The sequence below is a fragment of the Rhyacophila brunnea genome, unplaced genomic scaffold (genome assembly GCF_057557595.1).
Source record: "Rhyacophila brunnea isolate RB1 unplaced genomic scaffold, BYU_Rbru_1.0 scaffold_8, whole genome shotgun sequence".
NCBI lineage: Eukaryota > Metazoa > Arthropoda > Insecta > Trichoptera > Rhyacophilidae > Rhyacophila > Rhyacophila brunnea.
In genome coordinates this window covers 26,635,603-26,663,363 of record NW_028233350.1, presented here as the reverse complement: position 1 = coordinate 26,663,363, position 27,761 = coordinate 26,635,603, and the positions used below count along the sequence as shown (strand labels likewise).

The 27,761-nt window shown below is 32.6% G+C and overlaps 1 protein-coding gene across 1 annotated transcript in view; it reads right to left on the bottom strand.

Annotated features, from left to right (window-relative positions):
* The window catches only part of LOC147064084 (nose resistant to fluoxetine protein 6-like), a 56,847-nt gene that overhangs the window by 5,501 nt on the left and 23,585 nt on the right, over positions 1-27,761 (bottom strand). Inside the window, exons 2-9 of the mRNA XM_085958962.1 lie at positions 21,147-21,343; positions 20,287-20,474; positions 16,726-17,020; positions 14,121-14,284; positions 11,063-11,231; positions 8,469-8,662; positions 5,931-6,056; positions 5,648-5,853 (exon numbers count right to left, since the gene is read on the bottom strand). Coding sequence (XP_085815088.1) covers positions 5,648-5,853; positions 5,931-6,056; positions 8,469-8,662; positions 11,063-11,231; positions 14,121-14,284; positions 16,726-17,020; positions 20,287-20,474; positions 21,147-21,343 — 1,539 coding nt within the window. The remainder of the gene's footprint in view (positions 1-5,647; positions 5,854-5,930; positions 6,057-8,468; positions 8,663-11,062; positions 11,232-14,120; positions 14,285-16,725; positions 17,021-20,286; positions 20,475-21,146; positions 21,344-27,761) is intronic.

Below are 27,761 nucleotides of genomic sequence, written 5' to 3'. Positions count from 1 at the left end.
CGGTGTCCATCCGAATTCCGGAGTTATGTAGGTCATGGCTGGGGAGGACTGACAGGGCTCTAGCCTGGGGGCCCGGGCTGTGGGGGGCCCGGCGTGTCAGGTTGACCAGATAAGTGAGATAAACACACATCATAAATTAGCTTTAATAGTAAAAAAAGTCGCCTGCACCGCTATTATTTTCATGGCCATGAGCATTTTAAATTATATAATTGTGCAATATATTTTCTGAACATTAGGTATTAATACTCGACAGCTCCATTATTAAAGTAGATTTATTAAAAATCGCTAATAATTCACTGTATAAGTACACTTAATTTGAACTATAACAGAATTAAAAAAAACGTTCATAAATAGTGTTTCACACTGCCTTTAATCTTGGCGGTAGGTAAGGGGCCAGCCAAATATCCTAGCCTGAGGGCCCGTTTCAGGATGTGGGGGCCATGGTGTAGGTACACCGAGTGCAATAGACAAAAGATCGACAAACGAGAAATTAGGCTGTGTTGTGTTGAGTAGGTTTGTGTATAAGTTCAATGCGATAATACTTTTTTTTGTCCATTTTCAATTAATATTTTGGAACCTCAATATTAAAAAACCAAAAATTGACTATAAATATTCGGCGAAAAGAACGACTACACCCACAACAGTCGGTGGTGGTTTTTTCAGTGGAAGTCGGCATACATAATTATTGTAGCTCTCTAAACCAAGTGGGTAGCACAGCCGTATTATTTGAGTAATGTTTTAGCATACTAGGCGCACATGTCCAGCATGGTTGCTGTTAGTCACTGCTAATCCGCCAGTCGCTGATGAGACGCTCAACGGTTACCGCCACTATATATATTCTAATTTAGTAAAAACTAGGAGAAACTGTACATAGATGCAGCCGTGTATTGTGAAAATATGTAAAAATAAATATATGAAGAAGAAAAAAGCCTATGGGACTAATTTACTTTCTCCTCCTTGCCCTCCCCCCAATATTAAATCCTGGGTGCGCCACTGGGAAGACTAGCATGAGCAGTGTTGCCAACCGTACTATAATTATAGTATTTGTCATTAATTTAACGATATAAAATAGGTATAGTACGCCCAAATTACTACAATTTTGATAAATCGGAAAAAGTTGCCAATAGAAGAAAAACAACGCCAAAATAATCCGTGAGAAGCAAAATTGAAATTGAAAACAGATTGCAAAGGGGGGCGCAAAAAGCTTAACACAATTAATGTAGCCACAGGTTTGCAGTTTGCAAATGCATAGTTTATAAAACAGCCGCTAGTTATAAACTACACAAAAAAACAGTCCTATAAAAGGTTGTTTGCAAATCTTTCTGCAAATATGGAGACTGATTTTATAATCCCTCACTTCTATACTATTGTGAAGCCCAATGACTATCTCGTAAAAAAATGAAATAAAAGGGTCAAATTAATCATAATATTGAAATTTGAGGCAAATTTCGTAAGGAACGATAGTTTTGTTGTTAAACTTGTCTATTAGGTTGAAATTAAAAAAAAGATGAGTGAATAAATCAATCCAAGGACCACTAATGCATTTACTGATTTAAAACGACAAAGTGAAGACATACATAAAAAATTGGAGCTTAAGAAATCAAAATGACAAAAAAAAGTTCGCCATGTCTCCACTTTTAAATGATTTCTACGCCAGATATATTGAAGTAAACAAAAATCTATTTACTAAGTTCTTGGTTAGTTTGCTAATGCACTTTTCACATTATTTTATTGAAAGCAAAAAAGGTCGCCTGCGGCGCTGCTTTGTGTCGGAGCTATTAAATATTTTAAATATGTGGTTGAAAAATCCTAACCCGGGGGGTCCGCTTCAGGATGTGGGTCCATGATAGAATCCATTTGTCAATGAACGAAGATGAATTTGGATTGACCACTATTGAAATGTAAATAAACAAGCACATTCGTTAAAAATTAATGTAATATAAGTAGTAAAACCTTGTTTATTTTTTTTAAATTTTTGTATTCGTAAGTAGGTATATTGTTGACTATTTAAAAAGGTGTCTGAATTATTTAATGAAGGGGGGGAGGCGCCTAGATTAGAATTTTTTAAAAGGGAGGCGTAGTCGCATAAAGTTTGGAAACCACTTACTTAACATTTAAATTTTGTCTAAAAAATATAATGTTAATTACCTCACGTTTAATTTTTTGTAAATGCAGAAAATTATTGGCCACTCAACGCGTACTGTACTTTTTGCCGAAATACTATAATTCCACTTTCAAAATATGGCAACACTGAGCATGAGCAAATGAACATGTCGCGTCCCCTTGGTTGCAGTAATTCAGTTGCGGAGATTTTGAAACAGAGATTCCAGTCTTGCCGTCAGCGAGCAGCCATTGAAATACATTAGCTAGATAGTGGAGTTTCAGTCACGTCTTTTTTTGAGTATTTTTGTGAGAGGATGGCCTTACTACCTATCTATACTTTTTGCTGAAATACTATAATTTTCATTGATCGTCTACTATAATTTAATGACAAAAAGATGGCAACATTGAATCAATCAATTTGGTTGATTGTCTATTGTTGAAATTAATTTTTGTCAAGTTATTATTACGGCCCGCCATACGGCAATTCTTATCTATGGGCTATTCTGACTTTGACATTTCATACTGAGGTAAAGTAGTATATTAGTCTATGCGTAGGTACCTTGTTTTAGTAGATTAAAAAATAATATTGAATATTGGTCTGATATTGGAATAATGGAATTACTAAGCTGTGACATGTGTGGTCGAATCTGTTTGTCAAAATTGATAGACTTTACGTCTTCAAAAATTACTTACAAGGATAAAGGCGCTATTATAGCTGCAGGTAGGCCTACGCCCGAAAAAATTAATCTAACCCAAAGTAAAGGTTGTAGAGGTACCACATTTATCAGACACTTCAATAAAAAATATTATGATTCGTACTTTTGGTTAACCGCATGCAAACATACTAACCGTTTATATTGTTTTCCTTGTATTTTGTTTTCAAGTTTAAAAACTATGTGGAATGACACCGGGTATAAAGATTTAAACAATTTCACAAACTTGGTAAAAAAACATGACCAATCTGCAAAACATTTAGAATCTTGCTTAGCATATCGAACTTATGATAAAAAGAGAGTTGAAAAGAGAGTTGAAACGAGTATAAATGGTCAATTGAAATTGGATATCAGCAGGCATAACACAAAAGTTGACAGAAACCGCAACATATTTTATAGGTTAATCGACATTACTTGCTTTTTAGGTAATCAAAACCTAGCTGTTCGAGGTCAAAATGAGTCAAGCGTATCTTTGAACACGGGAAACTTTTTAGAAACGGTAGAGCTGTTAGCTAAATATGATGGCGTACTAGAAAACCATCTTCAAACTGAATCTTCATTGAGCGAATTATCAAATAGGACTCAAACTGATCTTATTTCCAGTATTTCGGCTGTCATGTTTGATAATATTAAGATGCAATTACAAAAAACAGATTTTGTTTCGATTATAATAGATGAAACACGTAATGCCAGCGGTAAACCACAGTTAGTTTTAATTTTGAGGTATTTTCACGACTTTCAAATAGTTGACAGATTCATGGGATATATAGATGTTACCTCAGATAGCACTGCAAAAACCATAAGTGCTATGATTTTAAAAACTTTGGATAAATATGATTGTTTACCTAAATTAGTATCTCAGACATACGATGGCGCAGCTGTATTATCTTCGATTCAAAACGATATTCAATCAATTATTAAAGGAGAATGTCCATGTGCTTTATTTGTCTGGTGTAATGCACACGTCTTAAATTTAGTACTTGCAAAATCTTGTGAACGGATAAGCGAGACAAAGCGTTTTTTTAATATTGTAACTTCAATAGCGAATTATTTTCATACAAGTACTAGACGGTTAGCTTTTTACAATCAATTTTTACACGCAAAGAAAATGCCCTGTTTTGCAATCACTCAATGGAGGCATAATTCGCGTACTGTTAACTTAATTTTTAACGAACGTTCCAATTTAATAGAATTGTTTGAAGATATATCCGAAAATGATATCATGTGGGAAGGTGAGACACTGGCCCAAGCTTCTACATTTCTCCTGTATTTAAATGACTTTGAGTTCAATTTTTTTTTAAACATTTTTAGCGAGATATTTGAACAAACTGATGGCCTTTATGATATAATTAAAAAAACAACATCAAATTTAGACTTTTGCATTAAAAAAGTTAAAGAGTTCGAAATATTTATGGAAAATTTCAATTCACGTTTTGAGTCTATATATGAAACAGTACAAAATGTTTGCGGTCAGCCAAAAAGAAAACGAAATATAGAAAATATAAAACTTCATTTTAAACGAATATTTATTGAGATAATCGAACATATTCGGAATGAGACCTGTAATCGTTATAAACATATTAAAGATTTGAATTTTTTTCCATTGCTATCCTCTGAAAACTTCTCATCCTACCATAGGGAATTTCCAGAATTTATTCTTTTAGAGTTTTTAAAATTTTACAGTTCTCTCAATTTTAATGGCGACCGCCTTAAAAATGAACTGAAGATTGTTTATAAATCGTCCGTATTTAAAAAGCTTAGTCTATATAAATTTCTAGAAAAGTGTTTAGAAAAGGATTTAGTTTCAATTTTTCCTGAAGTTTTACGTCTCGCTAAATTAATTGTGACTATTCCAGCAAGTAGTGCGTCGACTGAAAGATCTTACTCTTCATTAAAAAAAATTCACACCTACTTACGAAACAGTCAACACCAAGAGCGGCAGACCGATCTTTCCGTAATTTCCATAGAAAAGCATCTTCTTTTAGATTTGAAACGCTCGGGTACATTTTATAATGATGTTTTAGAAGTTTTTTTAAAGAAAGACAGGCGTGTCGATTTAATTTACCAATCTTCTTCAGCCAGTACAGTGCTTAGCACATCCAATTTAGTCCGGCGGCCCAACACATACCGTCCGTCCACCTAATAGGGACCTTACATTGCTACGATGTCCAGTCCTCAATTCAAGAACCTTTCTTCCCCAACGGTCATCCCTTCTACTGACGTGCCGGCCCACTGCCACTTAAGCCTTGCAATGTGTTGGATTATGTCTGTGAGTTTTGTTTGATATCTTCATTTATGATTTTGTCCCGTAATGGCATTATTAACATCACGCAATCCATGTTAAATTACAGCTGGCTGTTGGTGTCCACGTCTCTGATCATATTATGTCATTCGTATATTTGAAGACCTGTGACGCTTTGCAGTAAATTGGCATACATGATATCTTTCACCTTACTGAAAGCAGCCCAACTAAACCAAATACGGCAGTCTATTTCTCTGGCTAATGTAAGTAGACCATCAGAAAAATGTCAAAATGATGACCCTCCTGCATCTTTTATTGTCAGAAGAATCTTGCATGGGCATTGAGTATAGTCTGCTATTAAAGCTTTCGGGAGCATTGATTATTGGGTTTTCATCTTCAAGATTTGATGTAATTTCATTAATTACTGATTGAATAGTACATTAATTCAGACTAACATGACAATTGCATTGAATCATGTTTTTTTATTATCTACAAGTTATGTTAAACATTCATGCCCAAAATTTTTATATTCTCCATAATTACTAATACTTACAAAAAGATTTGTAATCATATTATAAAGAATAGTTACCTCCGTTTTTTGTGGCGCACGCGATCAACACCCATCCGGTACCTGCCGACCATGCCATGCGATGCAGAGCAGAATAAATTGCAGCGATAGCTTCATTATAAATGTAGTCGGACTGATAAAATACTGTTACACTAAAAATTGAGCTAACTAAACTTATGAGGCTTAGTGTCCAACAAATAAATAATGTTGTTTTAGTAAACTTATACCTGAAACAGAAAAGCATGTATTTAATAATAAACAAAGTAAACGCAGTACTTCTCATGGTATTTTAATTTGACTTTACCCTGTTGTTTGTATCTTGTATAAAATGTATCCATATATAAGACCGACACAATAAGAAGTGGCCCTCATGTGTGTTTTCATGTAGGCCTCTTTAAAGTAGAAATTGGAAGATACGTCTATCAGTTCCCTGAAATAAAATGTGTTTTGGATTCTTAAGATCATACATGACATTGATTAATTTTTTTTTTTATTATTAAATGATCTTTTCAATGTATTCGGCGTTTACTTGGGTGTATTTCATGATATCGTTTCAATTCTCTGAAATTGTTTTAATTCTACAAAATTATACTTCATTTATATAGCCATTTGCTTGTTATAAGGTTTTTCGAAATGATAGTATTTTTCAATTATAACACAATTCCGATCTACGACCCAATTTTCTTCGACATACGGCCAAAAAATTTTTTTTAAAAAGGATATGTCAGAAGCACTTTCTCGTTTGAAACAAGGAATGAAGATTCTACTTAAATTTCCTTTTGCAAAAGGAAAAGGGCGTTAAGTCTAAAATCACTACTTTTAAAAAGTGCTAAAAAAGATTGAGTTTTGTACAATTTTGTATGAGAACTTCTATGTTTCTCTGTGAAATTTACTAATTCAGCGGTGTCGATTCAATATGGCACTTCCTATCTTCTTTATGTACATATTATGCATTATGGTTAATTTGGCATATTATCATTTTCCAATATTATAGACTTATCCTCCTTTTACTTTCGCATACAGAATTGGTCGTGATGAATGCATTTATTTTTATAATAGAAATCTAATTTTAAAATTAATAAAATGCGATTTCAACTCAAACTTTGGGGTGACCTAATTTTTTTTTCCAAAATTGAAATTAGTCATAAGGAAATTGTATGAATTTGTATAGTAATAAATGATTGTTATAATGCGACTAAAACGACTTTACGTAGTTTTGAGAAAAACTCATATCTATTAAATTTGTAAACTTTATGTATTTATTATTTGATTCATACATTTATCTTAAAAGTTTTTGTTTAATATCTTTTATTCACTTTTAGCGTATTTCACTTAAGAGAATAAATTAAAAATCAAATGATTTTCATTTTAGGGGACTTTGAAACTTACCTATTCTTTTAGGGGGTTCTGAAACTCACATATTATAGCAATGTATGAAGAAATCGCCAAAGGCGTCTCGTGGTAATTTTTATTGGATAAAAAATTAATGTGGTTGGTAAAAGTAAAAATATATATGTTAATAGTCAAAGTAACTAAAATTAACAATAAAAATTATGTTTACAACATAAAATTTATTAAATATACATAATTTAAAAACACCTTGGATAATATACCTACCAGAAAAGACCCTTTTTTTAAAAAAAAAATATGTCCGACGGGACTCGAACCTGTAATCGCTGGATTCGCGCCAGCGCAATTGGCTTATTTATCAATTTCAGGGGTATTTGAAAAGCACACCCGACCATTTTAGTGGGTTTTGAAATTTACCCCAATTTTTGATCATACATATTGACGGTTTTTGGCGTTTTTTAAGCTCAATCTTTGACCATCATAAAGGTAACAAAAATATCTATCTAAATACATATATTATATAACTCAAAATTGTTCAAAAAGCGTTTTAGGGGATTTGAAACTAGGCGCTTCATATGTCAAGTTAATTTAATTTGTCATGAGATTGGTTTGGATAAAAACTATGTAATTTTTTGCATCTTTATCGGCTATACAATTTAAAAAATATATATTGAAACATGTCTCAAATTTAAAAAAATATATGTACCTACTTATGTGGTAAAAACAACATTAAGAAACCATGAATTATTACCATGCAAACACTGAATTCATTAGGTGCAGTTAATAACAACATAAAAAATATTTAGCAATGATTATAAACTTCACATGTAATAATGTTTTGGGTACAATATTATTGCATTCATTCAACATACATGTTACAAAATTTGCCATAGTTAAAATTTTTCACAATTTTTAATCCTAAAAAATGATTTCATTATATATCCGATTCGAATAAACAAAAAGTTATAATTTCAACACCAGATTTAGAGCCGTTTCACACGAGACACCGGTGTCTCTGGCCAAAGCAAATACACATAAATGAATGGGCGCATTCAGACGGAGCTACTAGTGTCTCGCGTTCATTTATATTTTATATGTATATGCAGTGTCCAGAGAAGGACGGTGTCTCATGTGAAAAGTCTCTTAGCCTTAACAAAATGAAGAATATAAAGGAATTTGAAAGTATTGAATTTTAGCTGTAGGTTTTAGTTTTTAAATTTTTTTTAAGTAATGTTGTATGGTTGAAAGCTCTGTCATACTTAAATGAAGGCAAGAAACTATTATTTCTTTCAAAAAAGCCTGTAATGTATTTTGTTTTTAACTGAGAGTTTATGGCTTTTCTTTCACTCACTTTCAATATGATATTATAACATACTATGTGAATTGTAAAAAAAATAATACCTAACATTAATTTTGATATGTATTGTTTTGTACGTTTTTTATGGTAGTTGACATAATAGTAAGTGCAGAATTTAATAAACGAAATAATTACTTTGGAAATGCCAGTAGTGTTGGGTCTAAATGATTCCAAAATGTCACAGCAAATGGAATGGCAGTTGCTACTAATGTGCTTATTCCAAGAATCCATTGTCCAATGCGTGGCCACTTCCACAACGGATATATTATCGCCGGTGCCAGAAAGAACAGCTGAGTATCCACTGACAAATACCATGATTGAAACATGCACTGCAATCGCAAAGTATTTCAATTAATTGGCTGCTTATTCCATCAATTTCAAATGATGTTATACCACCCAATAGGAGCATAATCTACTATCAGAAGTTTCATTATCATTAAATTAATGTAAACTTCTCATATACAAAACTGTTATTAGTGGCCAGTTATTACTGATGTGGCATAGCAGAAAAAACAAAAATAATTAGATATGTATGAACAAATAATCCATAATTTTTATAAACGGGGACACTGGTATTCCTAGGATTATAAGGTACATAGAACTGGAACATAAAATTTAATCAAGCAGCATTTTGTAAAATTCTGTATGTCATATTATATGCTGCTATTGACAAGTCATGGAAAGAATGCAAGAATATGGGAAACAGTAAATGATGATTGCTGCAATGGTGCCTCAAAGGAGAAAATCGAGAAGCAAACAAAAGAAAAGGTAGGCGTAGAGGAAGACTGGAGCTAGAGGAGAATGGCGAAGGACAACAGAGAGTGGAGAGCTTTCGGAGAGAGACAAATTCAGTCCCAGGATTTAACATCATAGAGAAGAAAAATAGAATAATCACATATGTTATATAGTGATGGATTGTTACCTAATATTATGTTAGTGTACTTAAGTAAGCAAGAATTTTAATGAATGTTATGTTTTAACAAAGTCACAAAAAAATGGGTTAACAGACTTTCAAACTAATAAACATGACACTAAGGCTAGGCCCACACTAGACGGAAGTTCCGTCGCTGAAATTACGTCATGGGAAATCCGTTACTAAATATTGCAGCCACATTCAATATTCCGTGGCAGATTGTCAGTCGACTGCCAACGCTTGTTTACTTGCGCACGCGACACCGACTATCTGCCGAATGTGCCGCGTTGCATTAAGTAACGTACAATGTGACGTTGCCGATCTGACGCTGACGGAAGACGGAAGAAAGGCGGAGCAGACGTCGAAGTTGAGCGGCCCGCTAACGGACAACCAATCTTCAGCGTAATGTGCCCGATGACTGCAAATTATATGTAATAAAATGTATTGGGGTTCTGTTGCGCATCTTCCATGATGGAATATCCGCGTAATGTGGCGCTGGCCTAAATCTCAAAAACGCCAGTAAAAATAATATACATGAATTTTAGAACATAATTGAATTGATGTTTAATCGATTAGTAATCTATCTTGAATATGTATTAAATCTTGAGCAAACTATAATGTATTTTTATAAATACGAGTATACCTACATAATATTATATTCTATCAGCTATTTGTATTTTAGATTGATGATCGATGTCACTAATTTTCTTTGACTTAGTTCAGGGTAACAGTGAAATTTTTACAAACATGAAACTTTGATTACATTGTTTTTGTTGTGCTTATATCATAAGGAAACAAATAATTATGATCTAATGACTGGAAACATGAAAATATTCTATTAAAAGGATTTGCATAAAATTTCAAAATTGTTATGTTAACATTAGCACTTTTACCTATTACTATTGATTTTTTTTGAAACTCAAATTACTTGAGAGTGTGCTACGTGCAGACAGTGTAGTTTCAATTGTTTCCCAACTTAATTTTTTTTTTAAACCTATTATTTAGTTTATAACACTTAAATGTAATTATTTAAGGGTCTAAATGAAAATCAACTGGGTACACCAGGAATTAGACCTCACAAAGTATGTACAATGTAACGTTATGAAAGGACAGTGAATAATTATTTTATAAGTATTGTATGTCCAAATATCTACTTGTAAACTTTTCCAGTGTATTTGTGCGCAATTCAGCAAAGAAAGTTATATAATTATCTTTTTTTTATTTTTAAATTAATTGTTTATTTTAATTTTAGTAGGTTTGTTTGATGTTTTTTATATTATAAAATAAATATTTTTAAATTTTGTACAACAGATGTGTCTTATTTCCCAGTGGGTAAACAAATTTAATAATCATATGTCGTAAGTTATCGTAAGTTAGTTTAAAAACTTGTTAATATTATTTTATACTTAATAAAAAAGGCATACCTACAAATGAAATACTAATGGTTTGTACCATTTTGAAAACTGAAAAGAGTATGTCGAAAAATCACCAGTTTAATGATTTTTAGAAATGGAAATCAAAATAGCTCAATCATATTCAGTGTCTTATAATAATTTATAGAGCATGATCAGATGGAAATAATATAATAATAATATAATAATTCCTCTAGTTAAATCTAAATATTATATTTACAATAATTACCATTGATAATTTTCATTTGAAATAATATTCTTCATCTTCTTTGCAACAGAACCCGCCCGAAATATGATTATAAAGTGCGATTATTTCAGCTGCACACTGACAAGTGAAACTTGTGTCCTGAATCCACTGATTATATTATTAATTTCGTGTATGCCTTCAGCATATTCACACTCACCAGTTTATCAGTGTTGACATAATTGTTAATGTAAAGGATGTTGGTCCACCAGGACTCGAGACAACGCCCTTTTTCAATGGCCATTTTTGAATCCCACAATGGGCCACTGCTTATCTTATCCAGCCATGTGGTATAAAAAGCTATGACTACAAAATAAGAAGAAGTTACCCTGGAACAAAGTGATTAATAAAGATTATAAACATGTTATTTACATAGTAATGATTGAATGAGACAATACTACTCAATATTGACATTGAGTTGCTCAGAGTCATAACTCACATATTAAATCGAATTTTGAGATATTCGCAAAAAACCACCAGAGCACTGTTTTTTGCAATTAGAAAAAAAGTATTGAACTCCCTTGAATATTAATGAGTGAGTGAGTCCATTTACATTTTTTTTAGATATATAAAATAATCCTAAGGCTGCAGACACAGCACACTATGAGAAATAGAGCTCCCTGATTGGTTAAAAAAGCATTTGTGACAGAATTCGCACCCCTAGTTTTAAACTATTACAAGTCGAAAAAGTGACATTTTGAGTTAATAATGCAGAATGGTTGAAAATATCATTATTTATCTGGTCAAAGACTATCATAAGTCTAAATGAATTCTACGGAAATACAGGACAGAAAGAATAGTCTATAATTTTTATAAATAGTATTATGTGATATATAAAGACTATGCTATTTTGAGTTGTTATAGTCTTAAATTAGGATTCAAATTTTTAGCGAGTTTAAGACTATGACATCTTGAATTATCATAGGTCAGGAATGGACAAAGTAAATAAAACTTGTGTTGTGGTCACACTGGTGACTAGCCATTCTGAAAACATTGACAATTTGACAGTAGTTTGTTGATAAACACAATAATAAATAAAACAAACAGTGATGAAATCATAGAAAAGGATCTCAGAGGAACACGTGAAAATTGTAAGAAAATTGATACCGAATTAAAACAATATGTTAGAGATCACATCGATTGCATTCCTAGGGTAGACTCCCACTTCCTGAGAGCTCAAACTTTCAACCATATCCGATCTAATAAGATCATATGGGCCTCCACGGTGTGGTTTGTAATAACAGATTTTTGTTTTTTACGAGATATGGATGTCACCCACATGCTCAATCTATTAGGTTCATACTCTGACTCATACACAAATTGAAAAACAATATGTGTACTTGCCAGACCCAGGATTTGAATCTATGACCCACGACGCTACACCGGACTAACTACCAGACAATTTATTGATGGCTCTTTAAATTTAGTAACACTATAGGCTATACAAAGGAAAGTGTCGACAAAATGATCGACCTTTCGTGAAATTATCTCAGTATTCTACGATCTTTAATACAGAATTTAATATTAGGCGCTTTCAGTCAAAAAACGATCAATGGTCAGCACAGCATATACAAATTTAAATTTACACCAGAAAACTTGCAACATATTTCACAATATTTGATATTGGTGCGAAAAAGGGTTCTGTTGTATCTGGAACGAAGTGACTCCTAAAAGAGATTCTAATGAAATTGAAAAATATAAAGTCTATAACGCAAAAATATTTGACCACGGGTCATACCCAAAATCAGTGGATTGCGATGCACTCACTCATTGAAAAAGAAAAAAAGAGAATGCTAAAAGTGCTCCACTCTTCATACCAGCTCAATGGATACCCATTATAGCCATGGCTGAAAAGAATGATGAACCTTATAGAGTTAATGCAATGGCAACTGATGATATATTTGACCTGAAATTGCTGTCCGACGAGCTGGGACCAAATTATGTTATAACTACCGTAGGTACGAAGGTAACATGGCAAGCAATCAAAGTCATGCATTTGAAAAAAGAATCACCGTATAGTTTTTTCATTATTTCCAATTTTATTGATTCTTCCTACGAGGAAATTAATATAAGGCATCGCATGACGGGTCGTCCGGTTCACATGAATATGATAATTTTACAGAAAGCTTATAATGAGCCACCAGGAATAACCATGCAGAAAAGGCAAGATCTTTTAACTATATGCAAAAGAATTGATACCGATGACGTACCACGATTTTTACAATAATTTGAAAGTCGCTAATAGTACTCAAGTGGCAAGAAATGACTTGGTCCACGAAGAGAGTGATGGAAATTACTCTGATTAATTCTAAATTATATAATAATTTTCATTACATAATATGCAAGAATCTTGAAAAGGTAATCATAATCTCATACAATTATATATTTTAAAAATTCGGTAGGTATGTGATGGTTTACCTGTTCCAGTTCTTTTATTTTGAAATAAAAATTTCAAATAACCATTTCGTTTATTATTTTACTTGATATGCATAATATATTGAAGAAATTTTATGTTGTTTCATATTAGTTTGTATTGTGTGCATGATGGGTTATTTCAAAATTTATCAAAATAGTCCAATTTTAGACTATGACATTTCAAAAAAACTACCAAAAATATGTGTTCTGTATAATTTTTCAATATAATAATAATTTCATACAAAAATACAAGACATAATACACATTGAGCAAGAAAATCAGTTTGGTACATATATTTTTAGATTTAGTTGAGGGGGTTTGAATCTTTGAATCCAATTATCTCAGAATGCTGTTTTTTGACTTGTCATACTTTAAAACTAGGGGTGCGAATTATTCATTGAAAAATGTGAGTTATGACACCAGCAGTCAACTTTGTCAATGATTTTCACATGGTTTAAAATTACTTGATAAAAAATAATTTTTCTATATATAGATTAATATCTTTAGAATCACTTGGTATATTTAACTCAAAAATTGTAAAATGGGTTATGACTCTAGGGCCTAGGGGACTAAATTATGTATTAAAAATTTCTCATATCATTGAATAATAACGCTATATTAACTGGATAAATTTGAAAACATTTATGTCGCCCGAAGTGTGGCACGCGTGCCAATCGTGCCCTCATCCACGTTTATCCTGCAACGGTACTACAAGAACGATCTGCATACGCGTGCTTACTGTAATATCTGAGACTGAATCCCTGAAAACAAATAAAATATGTTCAATAATGTATTGGTCTCACCTAATATATCTAAAAATATAAATAGGAATCACATTGACTCGCCCTCTTCTTTTATCTAATTCCAGGAGAAGAAGCCGACTCATCAAAAAAGCACTTATCAATAAAAATGTATCGACTAGGAGTGGGCCGTTTAATATTATGGCACTCCCCACCTTCTCGATCATCTAGAAAAAGAGAGAAAGCCAATTTTAGTATTAGAGCATACTTGGGTTTGCTACACCGAATACCGGGATTGAAAATGTTAGAATCCGGAGATTTCGGAAATCCTTTTTTATAGGTAGAGTAGGGTGGTACAAGAGCGTGCAGAATACAAGACTACAAATTCGATTTAAACTTACCGCATTTGATAATTGCTACTGTTATTATTGTTTACTGTTTTGATTTCAGAATGTCCAAAAGAAGATGCCGAAGAAGAAGCCTGGCCTTTAAATAAAATGTTAAAAAAACCTTAGCATGCTCCCAAGAAAAAGATCTGGATATGCCCAGCTTGCGGAGAAATATTTAAGGAGCCAATGGTGGAGGACTGGATTCAGTGCAAAATGTGCCAAAAATAGTGGCCAGAGAGATGCACTGGTTATTTGGGCTCTGGAGATTATATTTGTGATCCTTGCCACTGATTTTCCCATCATGTAGTGTGTGCGCACTAGTGTACACCCTCTTGCGCTATCTTGGGCTGCAGAGTGCACACATTAAGTTTTTTTACTTTTTTTATTAATAGGTGAGAGTTAGTTCGTATTTTTTCTTGTAACAGCTAGATAACCAAGAGTTGAAATAAACTTATTTTTGTTTTCCTAAAATGTATAGTTTATTTGCACAAATTTTGAAACCCAAAACTGCGCGCTTTTGTACCACCCTACCCTACTGCTTTTGTCAACTAAAGAAGGCATGGCGGAATAAACTAAATAATTATAAATAAGATTATAAAAGATTTGAAATTTCTCATTTTTTATTTACTATAAATTAATTTTCCAGAAACTGAATAAAATAACTAGGGATTGAAAAATATTGATCCCGTAAAATTCTGTCTGGCATTGTACAAGGGTAGTCCCAGAAGTACCTGACCTAACAAAGAAAACACTAAAAATTTGAGAAATAATATTTTTATTTCTCTACGTAGTCTCCTTTTAGGTCGCTACACTTTTCCCAGCGATGTTCAATAGCTTCGATACCCTGTTTATAGTGAGAATCGTCAAGCTCCTCAAAATAGCCATCAATCACAGAATCCACCTCTTCATTGTTAGCAAATCTTTTACCACCGAGCCATTTTTTCAAGTTTGGAAACAGAAAATAATCTGAGGGGGCTAAATCTGGTGAATAGGGTGCGTGAGGAAGCAATTCGAACTTTAACGCATTGATTTTGGCCATCGCGATGACGGATGTGTGAACTGATGAATTGTCCTGATGAAACGAAACTTTCTTTTTCGCCAAATGCGGTTGTTTTTTCTTGATTTCATCACTCAAACGCTGCAATAAGTTTGCATAATACACGCCACGCCGTTGATTGATTTTCCTGATTTTCCTTTCTGAAGATAATCAATGAAAATTACCCCACGCGCATCCCAAAAAACTGACGCCATGACCTTGCTTGCAGATGGAACTGTCTTCGTCTTCTTTGGAGCCGATTCTCCCCTTTCAGTCGATTGTTTTGACTATTCTTTCATCTCAGGTGTGAAGTGATGGACCCATGTTTCATCCATGGTTATGAATAAAAGCAAAAACTCTGCTTTATTGTTGTAAAACTTCGATTGAAACATCCTCACGATGCTGTTTTTGTTCCATTGTGAGTAATCGCGGCACTCACCTTGCACACAGCTTTCTCATGTCCAAATTTTCAGTCAATATGTGATGTACAGCACTTTTTGAAATGCCTACCATGTTTACCAGCTCTTGCAATTTCAGTCGATGCTCATACAATACCATTTTGTGGATTTTCATCACCATTTCTGGCGTGGTCACTGGTCGACCACTCCGATGTTCGTCTTGGCAGGTCATACAGCCTTGTTTAAACTCAGCCACCCAATATGTTACTATTGTAAATAAAGGAGCAGACAACCCCAAAGTAGAATCTAGCGTCGCTTTGATATTGGTTGGACTAAAGCCTTTCAAATGAAAGTATTGTATCACATAACTATGACCAATTTTTTCCATGTTTACAAATTCACTGAGAGTGTTCACTGTTGCTGATAAATAATTACTGAACAACGTAGCGTCGTCAAACTTCAAACTTAGGCTTTATAAGGTTGGTACTTTCTATCATGGTCATTATTTTCAAACAACTGCTATCTATACGCCAGGTCGGGTACTTCTGGGACTACCGATTGTCCTCAATCACCAAATATAGTAAGTTATAATAAAATCCTACGTAATTATATTATTACTCATCAAATTTTAAAGAATTGATGTTATTGTTAATTGAGTATAAAAACTTTACCATTTAGATAATTTTGTGTTTTGTAACTATTTTCAATTTTCACCATACGATCGTCTCATGAAACCTACTCAATGTGAAGAGTATGTTATGAGAACTGTTTATATATAGGTTACTTCTTCCGAGTTAATTCTTCGTATTGACCAGAAAATATAGAATTAGTTGTACATTACTTACTTCGTCATAGAATACTGTGTTTGTCACGGGTCCACTTAATATAAATAACATGGCGTGTCCTGTTAGAATCAAGCCCATCGAAAAAGTCCTAACTCCAGCGAGAGCATTGAGTCCTAGCTTATTTTCTTCCTTTACAGAGAATATCTTTTTTAGATTGCGTGCTATAGAAAAGCATAGAATCACTGATTCTCTCGTACTTACGTATCTGTTTTTAATTTTTTTATATTTGATTGCAATATACAAATGATAGATTGTGCAGATTATTAAGAATGCTAGGAAACTCCCGAATAGAGATCTGAAACAATATTAAAACCATTTCTCAAATAGGATAATTATTGTTTACTTAAATAATAATTTGTTTTTAAGACGTACTCATGATTTTGAATGATGGCAATCATAATGCTCAAGAAACTTAAATTATTTTAAGTACATATATTATTATGTCCAAAAGCTTTTATACGATGTGATCTTAAATATGGTGGAAAGAAAAAAAGATAAAACACGTACCTACCTAATTTTTACTTATACCTATCATTAATTGTTTTTATAAATAAATATGCCAGACTAAAAACAGTATGGCGTGCTTAGTTTTATTATTTTATTACCATTAAGTATATTGATTCCACGAAAATATAGTTATGATACCTATCATTAATTATTTTTATAAATAAATATGCCAGACTAAAAACAGTATGGCGTGCTTAGTTTTATTATTTTATTACCATTAAGTATATTGATTCCACGAAAATATAGTAATGATACCTATCATTAATTATTTTTATAAATAAATATGCCAGACTAAAAACAGTATGGCGTGCTTAGTTTAACTAATTTATTACCATTAATCCTTTCTATGCTGCAATTAGTTAATTGATAGTAATTAACATAATAATTGGTGTAATTAAGGCGTCCAAAGACGCTCTGGGCACTTAACCTGTTAAGTATATTGATTTCACGAAAATATAGTAATGGATGGTAGCTACAGTTACCTATTGATATTTAATTTTACATTGTCAAGTTCAATAAAATAAAATAATACCTACCCCATTATTAATAGATGCTTAAATCAATTAGATATTAGCAGCGCTCGAAATGGAAAAGTTTAGGAACCGGAGTGCTCGACAATTTTCTGAAGATATTAAGGGCCCACATGTGCCACGTAGGTCAAAATGGAGTTTTATGGTATTTTCAGAGCATAAGCCTGGACATTCCTTAAACGTTGTAGATAATCAGCTATTTGTATATTTTTTTAAGCCTTATTATCCTTTATATTTATTTTAAACATTTGATGTACTGCAAAAGTATTTTTATTACATAAAATAGTATTCTTTTAAACCTCTCGATCTAATGTTTAGAATGTAGTCATATTTCAGTATATCCATGTGCAGTGGTGTTAAGATTTTTTAGATTTATTAATTTTAAACGCATTTATAATACCATTAGTAAAATTTTTATTAACATTATATAGTGTAATATTTACTATAAAAAAATATATTTCTTATTATATTATAATTCTTAGCAAATTTCAATAACTGGCTCATTAGATAACGATAAAACAATTAAGCTGTTAATGAATTCCAATCCGAATAAATTTGCATACTCACCTTACTAGGTAAGAAATAATATAGACACTATTATATTTGATAAATTAAATAATTATTTTACCTATTCCGAATTAGCAGCTAGAGTAACATTTATGTGTTTTTTTAATAGCGGATGATTCGGTATTCACAGAATAATTAAATTGAGAGTAGGTATACGTTTCATAACTTAGCACTTTTTTGCAGTTTTTACTACACAGATACACCTGTTTGCCTGAGTACCTCACATAAAATTAAATCAAATGATATTCGATTGTATTAACATAATATGTAGTACTTAATAAAAATAATGACAATAAAATATGTAAAAAAATATTTTTAGAATATATTACATCATTTTTATCCTAGAGCCGGAGTGCAAAGTTATGAATCATATACTCTATTTACTAAATTAATTCAAATGAATATAGTAGAATACCTTAAATGATAGAAATAGTTACATACTATGTACAATTTACCGGCATACCTATTATTATGAATATGAAATAACTGTAGGTAGGTACTTAGTTATTACAGTAACAGCCATATATATTGTTATTAATTAATAATAACGATTGGTAGGTAGTAGATTTCCACGAAGAATCATAAGAAAATAATACGAACAACTTAACAATATTATTGCATATTTTTCACAATCTCGAGATGGTATAAAAATCAATCAAAGATTTTAAATTATATTGAAAACATAACTAGATACTTTAATAGATATTGTTTTTTTACGACCAATCAATGTTTATCGTACTGGAGTCGTTTTCGTAAGGGTCTTTCCATACCGGTCAGTGTCTCGGCCCTTCGCGTATCCAAATACGACACTGGTGGAATATTAGTCGATGGCCCGGTCCACCGCCATCTTTAGATTAATAAAGCCTGAGCATAACTTTTTGCACAAGCAACGAGTGGTCCACTTTTCAGCTGTCAAAATCAGATCCCAGATTGCTTCGCCCTTTCTCGTCTCAAATCAAATATATTGAGTGTTATTAATAAATAATATACATTCCTGTTATTCATCAGCTGTCAAAGTCAGACTAGTCCTTCACACAAAAACTGGTGGTAATATCGATTTCCAAAATATATGTCGCATTGATCCTATGCATTACATTTGTTGAAGGTGTATTAATGTTAGTGTATTATTTATCATGTAACATATCTATTCAAATCAAACCATTCCCTGTGTGAAAACGACAGATGCGTCAGTATGAGCACTCTATAGAACAATGACAGTTCATACATAGACAACAACGGGAGGGGCGGGAAAAGTAGGACCAGTCGTTATGAATGTATCGGCTTTCTACTTGAGTCGGCAATGCCCGGTCCTTATCTATCCATCGACTGTGTTTAGGTAAAAGGGCGTAACCCTCGATTTTTCGAAAAGTGCTTTTATTAGATATTAACAATGTATACAACTAAATACACGTTCTGTAAAAAGGAAGTAAGCCGCAAATGCCGATTTATTATCTAAATTCAGGTTTTAATTAAGCTTTAATTAAGTTTTAATTTAAGGAAAAAAGCATTTACCCTCAATTTTAATGATTTTCTGTATTAATTTCTTTAATTTATTATTAGTAGATCGAAAGGATATTACGCCAAATCATTGATCATCATGCACCCAATGTCTGTGCCTATTTTTTTTAAATAATATTAAACCGAAATCATTCAAAAAATGAACATAAAATTTGCCTCCTGTAAAATTTGTTCTGTGTGGGTTACATCCTTTTTCCTAAACACGGTCGCCATCTTTTATATTTTCATAGTAGTATCAAATAAGTTTTTTTTTAAATTAACGAAAATGTCGCATTGTTTTCACTTACGAATTAATTACTGAATGAGAGCGATTCATAATAATTATAATACTCATATTAATCTACCTAATGAACCGTCTACTAAAGACACTTACCGCGTAGATATATAATATCACCTATTATTAATTAATTCTTAGAGGTATGTGTATAAAATAGCTCACCCGAATACTATGTCTTTCGTAACAATTACCATTGGCTTGTTAGAGTGACAGAAGGTCGGATGGCCATTAACTTTACTGCGCCTAGATGACGCAGCCAAAATACCAGATATAAATTCCTGAAGTTGCTCAGAGGAACAGGAAGATGGAATGCAAAATGCCCAGTGGATATCTTCTCTTGGACCAGTTCTCTGAAAAGAAATAGTATAATATTTAAATCAATACGAGTAACATAATAATTATAGTTATACATGGTCATTCATATAGTTATTTATTTCTCTCTGGTTTATGTTATTGTTTTCTTTAGTACACTGAACGAGGATGTCCAAAAATCTTGTTCGGGGCGGTTTTTTTTAGTTTTCGCACAGGGGTGACCAACTTTGTTGGGGCGGGCCTGGTTACTACTGTTAAAAGTGGAAACTTTTCTGGTTGCAAATTTGTTTGAAATTTTGTCTCTTGGTTGCATATATTTGTATACCACTGTAACTATTCGTTTTCTAAAGACATTTTCATAAGATAAGTATCCACATTGTTGGTATAAATAAATGCTACCTACGAAAGCAATAAAAGCATGCTCCACGAAATGAAAATGATATTAAGATATTTCGTGAATCACCTATGAACTACCTACAATAATTTTAATTATTTCACTGTATGGGCCGTGATCCAGTACTGATGACAGTACAAACTCAATGTTTTATAGTACACATAATTAGAATAATTTGATTGGCAGACAAATATGACTTCGATCGCAGATGTCTGTAATTATCTTTTATTCTCTACTTCAAGATTGTGCGCCCACTAAAACGTCAGGTCGTTGGTAAAACAAACCTAACGACCTTACACAAGATTATTTTTATTACCTTTGATACATTCATTGATTGGTGTTTCTCTTTTTCACGCTTGATATTGGCCAAGCAGTATTGCCCTTCCACTCTTGGGATAGTTGGATCGTGCGTATCATCACCACTTCTGGAGTTGATGCATTCATCGAAATTCCCCAACTGGAAGGTATCTCCCCACAGTAAGCCGATTGGAGATTTTGCTGACGCATCATACACTGTGGGTGAACAATCACATTCACTGTCATACACAGGTCAAATCTAGCAATTAAATTATTCTTGAAGGACTGTTACTAATTATATGTAATAATAACTATAGGTAATATATTACCGATTTTTATTTGGATATTATTTATTATTGTATGAAAAATTCTAATTTAATAGTCATGAAATAATGTACTTCCTACATCGTTAGGTACCTAGTACTCATTACATATTACGTGAATACAAAAAATAACCATGAATATAAATAGTTAGGTATTTAGCTGTTATTTGCGACAAAGATAAAAATCAAGTAACTTTAATAAAATATTTAAGTAACTATGCAATGGTTTTATTTTAACTGTAATATAAAAAATACTAAACTAAAAAAAACATTTGGATATCAAACAACTTAGAATAAGACCTTTTCGTAACCCATATTGTGTATGTGTGGTTAAATCAATATAATTAATTTAATATCTATATAACTCTAACCTATTTCACATGTTTTTTCTATTGCTTGAGGCATTACACCCTCCTTAATTTATTATTATTAATTAATTAATTAAATACTAATAATACTAGTGTTGCTATTATTAAAAATATAGGTTGAGTGAAAACTAGATATTTCTTAGATTGGTGGCTACACTGAACGCATTCCCGCGCAATTTTACGTCAACAAAACTGAGCTGTCAGCAGCTGTCAAACCTAGCGAGCATCAGATCTGTTAAAATTTATGCGGCCGTTTGACATTTATAGAAAGTTTGTATACTTATTGTTAATTTACATCATGAATAACTGGGCGAGCTTGAATCTCCAAACCAATTGAGTAATTCGAATATCGAAATCGAATAATCCAAAGACTAATTTATTGTAGCAAGTATGGTTATATTTCAACTGGCTCAGGCGGTCAGGACACGCCGTAAACGAAAACACTTGGTCAAAAGTTGGCTAACTGAAGAACAGCGTGATCGCCATTGAATATGGCGGATTTTTTTACGTTCCACACTATATCTTTGGCGTGTATTTATTCGACGAGGACTGTGTCCTCGGTGATACTCCATATATATTTTTTAAGTTTTCGCCATCTTGTAGTTGTCCAGTTGAAATCGACCAGTAGAATGAAATGAACGACCGTTTGCATGACTCAGGCGCATATTCGGCTATTTTCGTACGCTTTCGGCAATCTTCGCTTGATAATGAAAGGATCGCACGACGGATAATAGAAAATTTTCCACTTTCGACCCGATCGCTCACGATCCTTGAAAACCATAGAGAATAGAGTTTGACAGTCGTGGCAGACGATCGGGCCAGACGCAATCTGCCAATGGAATATGGGCTTTAGAATCTCAGTTGTATTCATTTTCTATTGTTATAAACTTTTCCAACCTAATAAGGCCTAGGCCTAATAAAAACAAGATGATAACTGATACGTACTCGGCACTATACAGGGATTGCTATACCCGATACCGGTTTGTAAAAACCGGTATTCAATTATCAATCGTTACATAAATACCAGTTTCAAAAATAAAAATAATTAGAAGATAAAAAGAACTTTTTATATACAACGTTTTTAAATTTTCTGTTGAACCTATAAACTTGACTTGACTAGCTTAAACGATAAAAAAAATGTACTTGACATGTCATATTGATTTGCATAGTAACGCACGTATATATTAATAATTTAGTTGCTAGGACCCCAGACCCCTAGCAGCCAATAATAGTGTCAAAATAACTTTTCATACAAAACAGAATTAACTGAAAATGGATTCAATTCTGCTTAAAGATGGGTAAAAATATTAAAATAATGCATTGGCATCGTGTTCTGATATATTCTAAAAGTTTCAAATGTCTAGCTAGTCGGGAAGTTAGTTAAAAATCAATTGCAAGATTTGTACCGGACAAAGAACCACCGGACAAATAAGAATACAAGCTAAGAAAAACGTGTGTTAGTATTGTTGGTACATTTTACAATGAACAACTATTGTCAAGTGAAATGGTCGTACTTCCAGCACTACTGTGAAGGGTTTTCTCCGTTCGTAACACCACGGTAAACGGTAAACGCCCGTTGACGTGAGACGTGAGACGTAGCGGGTAGTATATGGAAACCTTTAGTCTGTTATACAGATACTGAACTGATGTATTTGTTTCTACATACAATCTACTACTAAAACAATACTTCTGCTAATCTAAGCTTCTGCTATACACGAAATACCATGCGTAGGATAGTTACGTATATAGAATAGTAGGGATTGCAATACCGGTATTTCTTATTGAATACCGGTATTCATACCGGTACTCGTCAAATCATATTATAGAAAAAGAAGTACCTATCAATAAATAAAAACTATTAAAATCAATTTAAAACACTCTTTTATAGCAACCTAAAGTACCTACCTACTTGTATGTTGACCTTTATAAATATGTATAGATCATAATATTTTAGAACTGCTAATTTTTACAAATACCGTAGGTTCGGGTAGAAGAAAATCTCTTTCAAATTTAACGTTTGTTGGATGTATCTATTATCAACGTTGGACCAATATCGAATAATTGGAAATATTTGCTACGAATGTTTTCTTTTTCGAAATATGTTAATTATTCATCGCGACAATTCCATAAGTATATTTGAGGGATTTTGTTTTAATATTATTTAACTTTTATTGGTTTTAGTTAATATATTTACATTCAGCATAAAACTTATACTTACACTAAATTTAAAATACAATATAGTAGTAAGTAATGAAAAACGAACATTAAATTCATTTTTAAAATAATTATTAGTACCGAATATTAGTTCTTATTTGTCCGGTGGTTCTTTGTCCGGTACAAATCTTGCGATCGATTTTTAACTAACTTCCCGACTAGCTAGACATTTGAAACTTTTAGAATATATCAGAACACGATGCCAATGCATTTTTAATACTTTTAGCCATCTTTAAGTAGAATTGAATTCATTTTCAGATAATTCTGTTTTGTTTGAAAAGTTATTTCGACACCATTATTGGCTGCTAGCGGTCTTTAGCAACTAAATTATTAATAATATACATTACGTGCGTCACTATGGAAATCAATATGACATGTCACGTACATTTTTTTTGATCGTTTAAGCTGGTCAAGTCAAGTTTATATGGTTCAAGAGAAAATTTAAAAAGTTATATATAAAAAAGTTCTTTTTATCTTGTAATTTTTAATTTTTTATCTTACTTTCAATCGTAGAAAATTGTAATTACTAATCAATATTATTGATATGTGGATTTATATATAAATACATATTAAACAATGAAGGAAAAAGTAAACCTTTCGCCACAAATGCTATTTTAATCTTATCGCTGAGTGTGAGGAGTTCAGTGGCGAGGGGTGGAGGTAGGCTATTAAGATTCGACATATAGAGTGCACACTAAACTTTGTCGGTTATATTAATTATTGGTTTTCATTGAACTAAGAATACAATTTGCAGATGGTGTTGGTTGGTTTTTTGAAATTCATTACGCTCTGCCAAAACCAAACCATAATCGATAAGAAATGCTCTTCCATCTATAAAATATCTAAAATGATGTATTGTTTAATGGCATAATATTGGATATTTTATAGATAAACGAATAATGTTTGACTATTATCTACTATGGCTTGGATTAGGCAGCGTTTGATTGAATTGTAAAAATTAACAAACATTACCTTCACGTTGTAATCTTAAATCAATGAAAACAAATACGACTGACAAAGTTTAGTGTGCACTATTTATGTCGGATCTTAACAGTTTACCTCCAGCCTTCGTCGCTGTGAGGAGATAGGGAGACCTTCACCCAACAGTAGATCGACATCAATCGATGATAATTATTGGGTTTTTTTTCTATTTAAATTACTTTAGAATTATTATTTTGCATTAATTCTCTCATACTGAGTATAATATAGTATTCATATCACGTATAAAAAATAATCTTGAATTTGGCACGTACAATCGAATACATATAAAATTTGTTTATTTACTCATTTTAAAAGATTTATTTGATCACGTTTTTAACATAAAAATATTGTTATCCAGCATAGTATTTTTTCAAGATTTACAAGATGCAATCTACTACTATACTATAGAAATGTCGCAATTATAAATAATTGTAAAAGAGTATACTTATCTAGGCATTTTAAGGAAATACACTATTACATCGGAATTGATAATTCTACTAATAAACTATTTCTTTTAACGAATAATTCACAAAATTTAAAAATCTTTTTGAAAAAATACGATACCCATGAGGATTCCAATTCAGACGCGATTCACGAGGGGCGCTGTTTTGGACCTTCTGGGTATCATATTTTTTTTCAAAATGATTTTTAATAGTGCTTATACATTTTTCAGAAGTTGAATATTCTAAAATCTTGTGAATTATTATAATATTAGTTGAATAAAAAAAATAGCATGTTCAAATAGGCAATTCTTTAATCTGAGATGTTATAACGAAATATTTGGTGTGATCTTAACACCCATTAGTAATTAAGGTAATATAATATTTCGATTTAAAATACGAAAGTCGATTGCCAATTAGTAACGGAATTTAGAAATCGCTTCAGAGAGTATTGTTAAAACCATTAGTTAAATTTGTCATAATTAGATAAGATACATATACCTAGCATAGTGGTTAGTGCACATGTGTGCGATTCCAGATTCGAATCCTGCTAGGTGTCGTTTTTCTTTAAAATGATTTTTTATAGTGGTTACATAACAGTGTTATATCACCGTTATAATATCATAACATCATGGGTTCCAGGTTCGAATCCTGGGTCTGCCAAATACACATATTGTGTTTCGCTTTGCGTTTGAGTCAGAATATGGACCTAATAGGTAAAGCAAGTGGCTAGCATCCATTTTCTCGTAAAATCAAAAATCTGTTAATACAAACCTCCACTCTGTGGAGCCATATGTATGATATTATTAGGATCAGACATATTCAAAAAAAAATATATTTCTCAGAAATGTTTTAAAATTATGTATGTTTTAAGTAACTGCGTAGAACTGACGTAGGAAACTGTACGAAAGCAAAATAATACACTTTGTGTTAGAGAAAGTAAGTCAAGTGCACTGTCTATAAAACAAATTAATGATAAAAAATGACCCTTCAAATTTGTAGCATTACCATTTCCTGTGGGTCTATTCTATACTTATCGAACACTAAATTGATAAATAGTATCAAACTTAGGGTAGGTTTGTATCAAAATATTAGCACTTATTGTAACAATTACACGAAGCTGGTTTTTATTGTTGCAATAAGTGCGATATTTTAACAGCACCTATCTTGCTGCTGTTAAAATATCGCACTTATTGCAACAATAAAAACCAGCTTCGTGTAATTGTTACAATAAGTGCTAATATTTTGATACAAACCTACCCTAAGTTTGATAATATTTATCACTTTAGCGGTCGATAAGCATAGAATAGACCCACTGGTGTCCTTTGACGTACAAAAAAATATTTTTTTGTAGAAATGTTTTATGACTATTATGTTAGGACACTAAGGCCTACCGCGCATGAACGATTTACTATCGTACGGTCAACAATCGAGGAGTTGTAACCATCGTATTGCAATGCAACCCCGCGCATGGACGATCGAGCGAACGGCCGAGTTGAAAATCTGTGTTCAGACACAAAATTTTACACCGATTCGAACCGGCCGGGGCCCCATTGGCAATGTTTTTAAATAAGAGCCCGCGCATGAGACGTCATAGCCGGCCGAAAGTGCACTCACACATGCATGCACAAGTGACGCGGTCGTATGGAGCGCACACATACATCGAACCGTTACGAGATCCACATTTGACAGTTCATCGAAGCGTACCTATTGGCTTTGCATGCGCGTACCAGTCCTATTTTTTCAGTTTCTTTCTTTATAAATTAATAATACGAGTATATACACTCACGTTTTAAAACAGTTTGATAATCTATACAAAACCTCTATATATAATATAAGCTCTACAAAATCCATTTTGACGTTTCTTATCATATCGCGCCATTTTTCGGTGCGGACGCATTTTTTCAGTGTACGCGCATTGCCTCCGCCATGCGCTCTCAAACATACTGGCCGGTAATAAATTGGATCATGCGCGAGCAAACCAACGATTGTCCGAATGCTACCGGCCGGTTATATAATCGTCCATGCGCGGTAAGCCTAACCCAGTGGTCGGCAAACCGCGGCTCGCGAGCCACATACGGCTCTTTGGCCCCTTGAGTGCTGCTCTACCGCAATTGCCCTCTGCCCTATTTGACATGGCTACAAAGAAAAAGATGACGAAAACCGTGAATTTAAAATTGAATGGACCGAGACTTTCGCGTTTATTCAAAACTTAAATGGCCCACCGACCTGTATTATTTGTCGGAAAAAATTGGCGCACAACGCGGTCATATCTAGAGGGACACTTTACAACCAAACATACGTCATT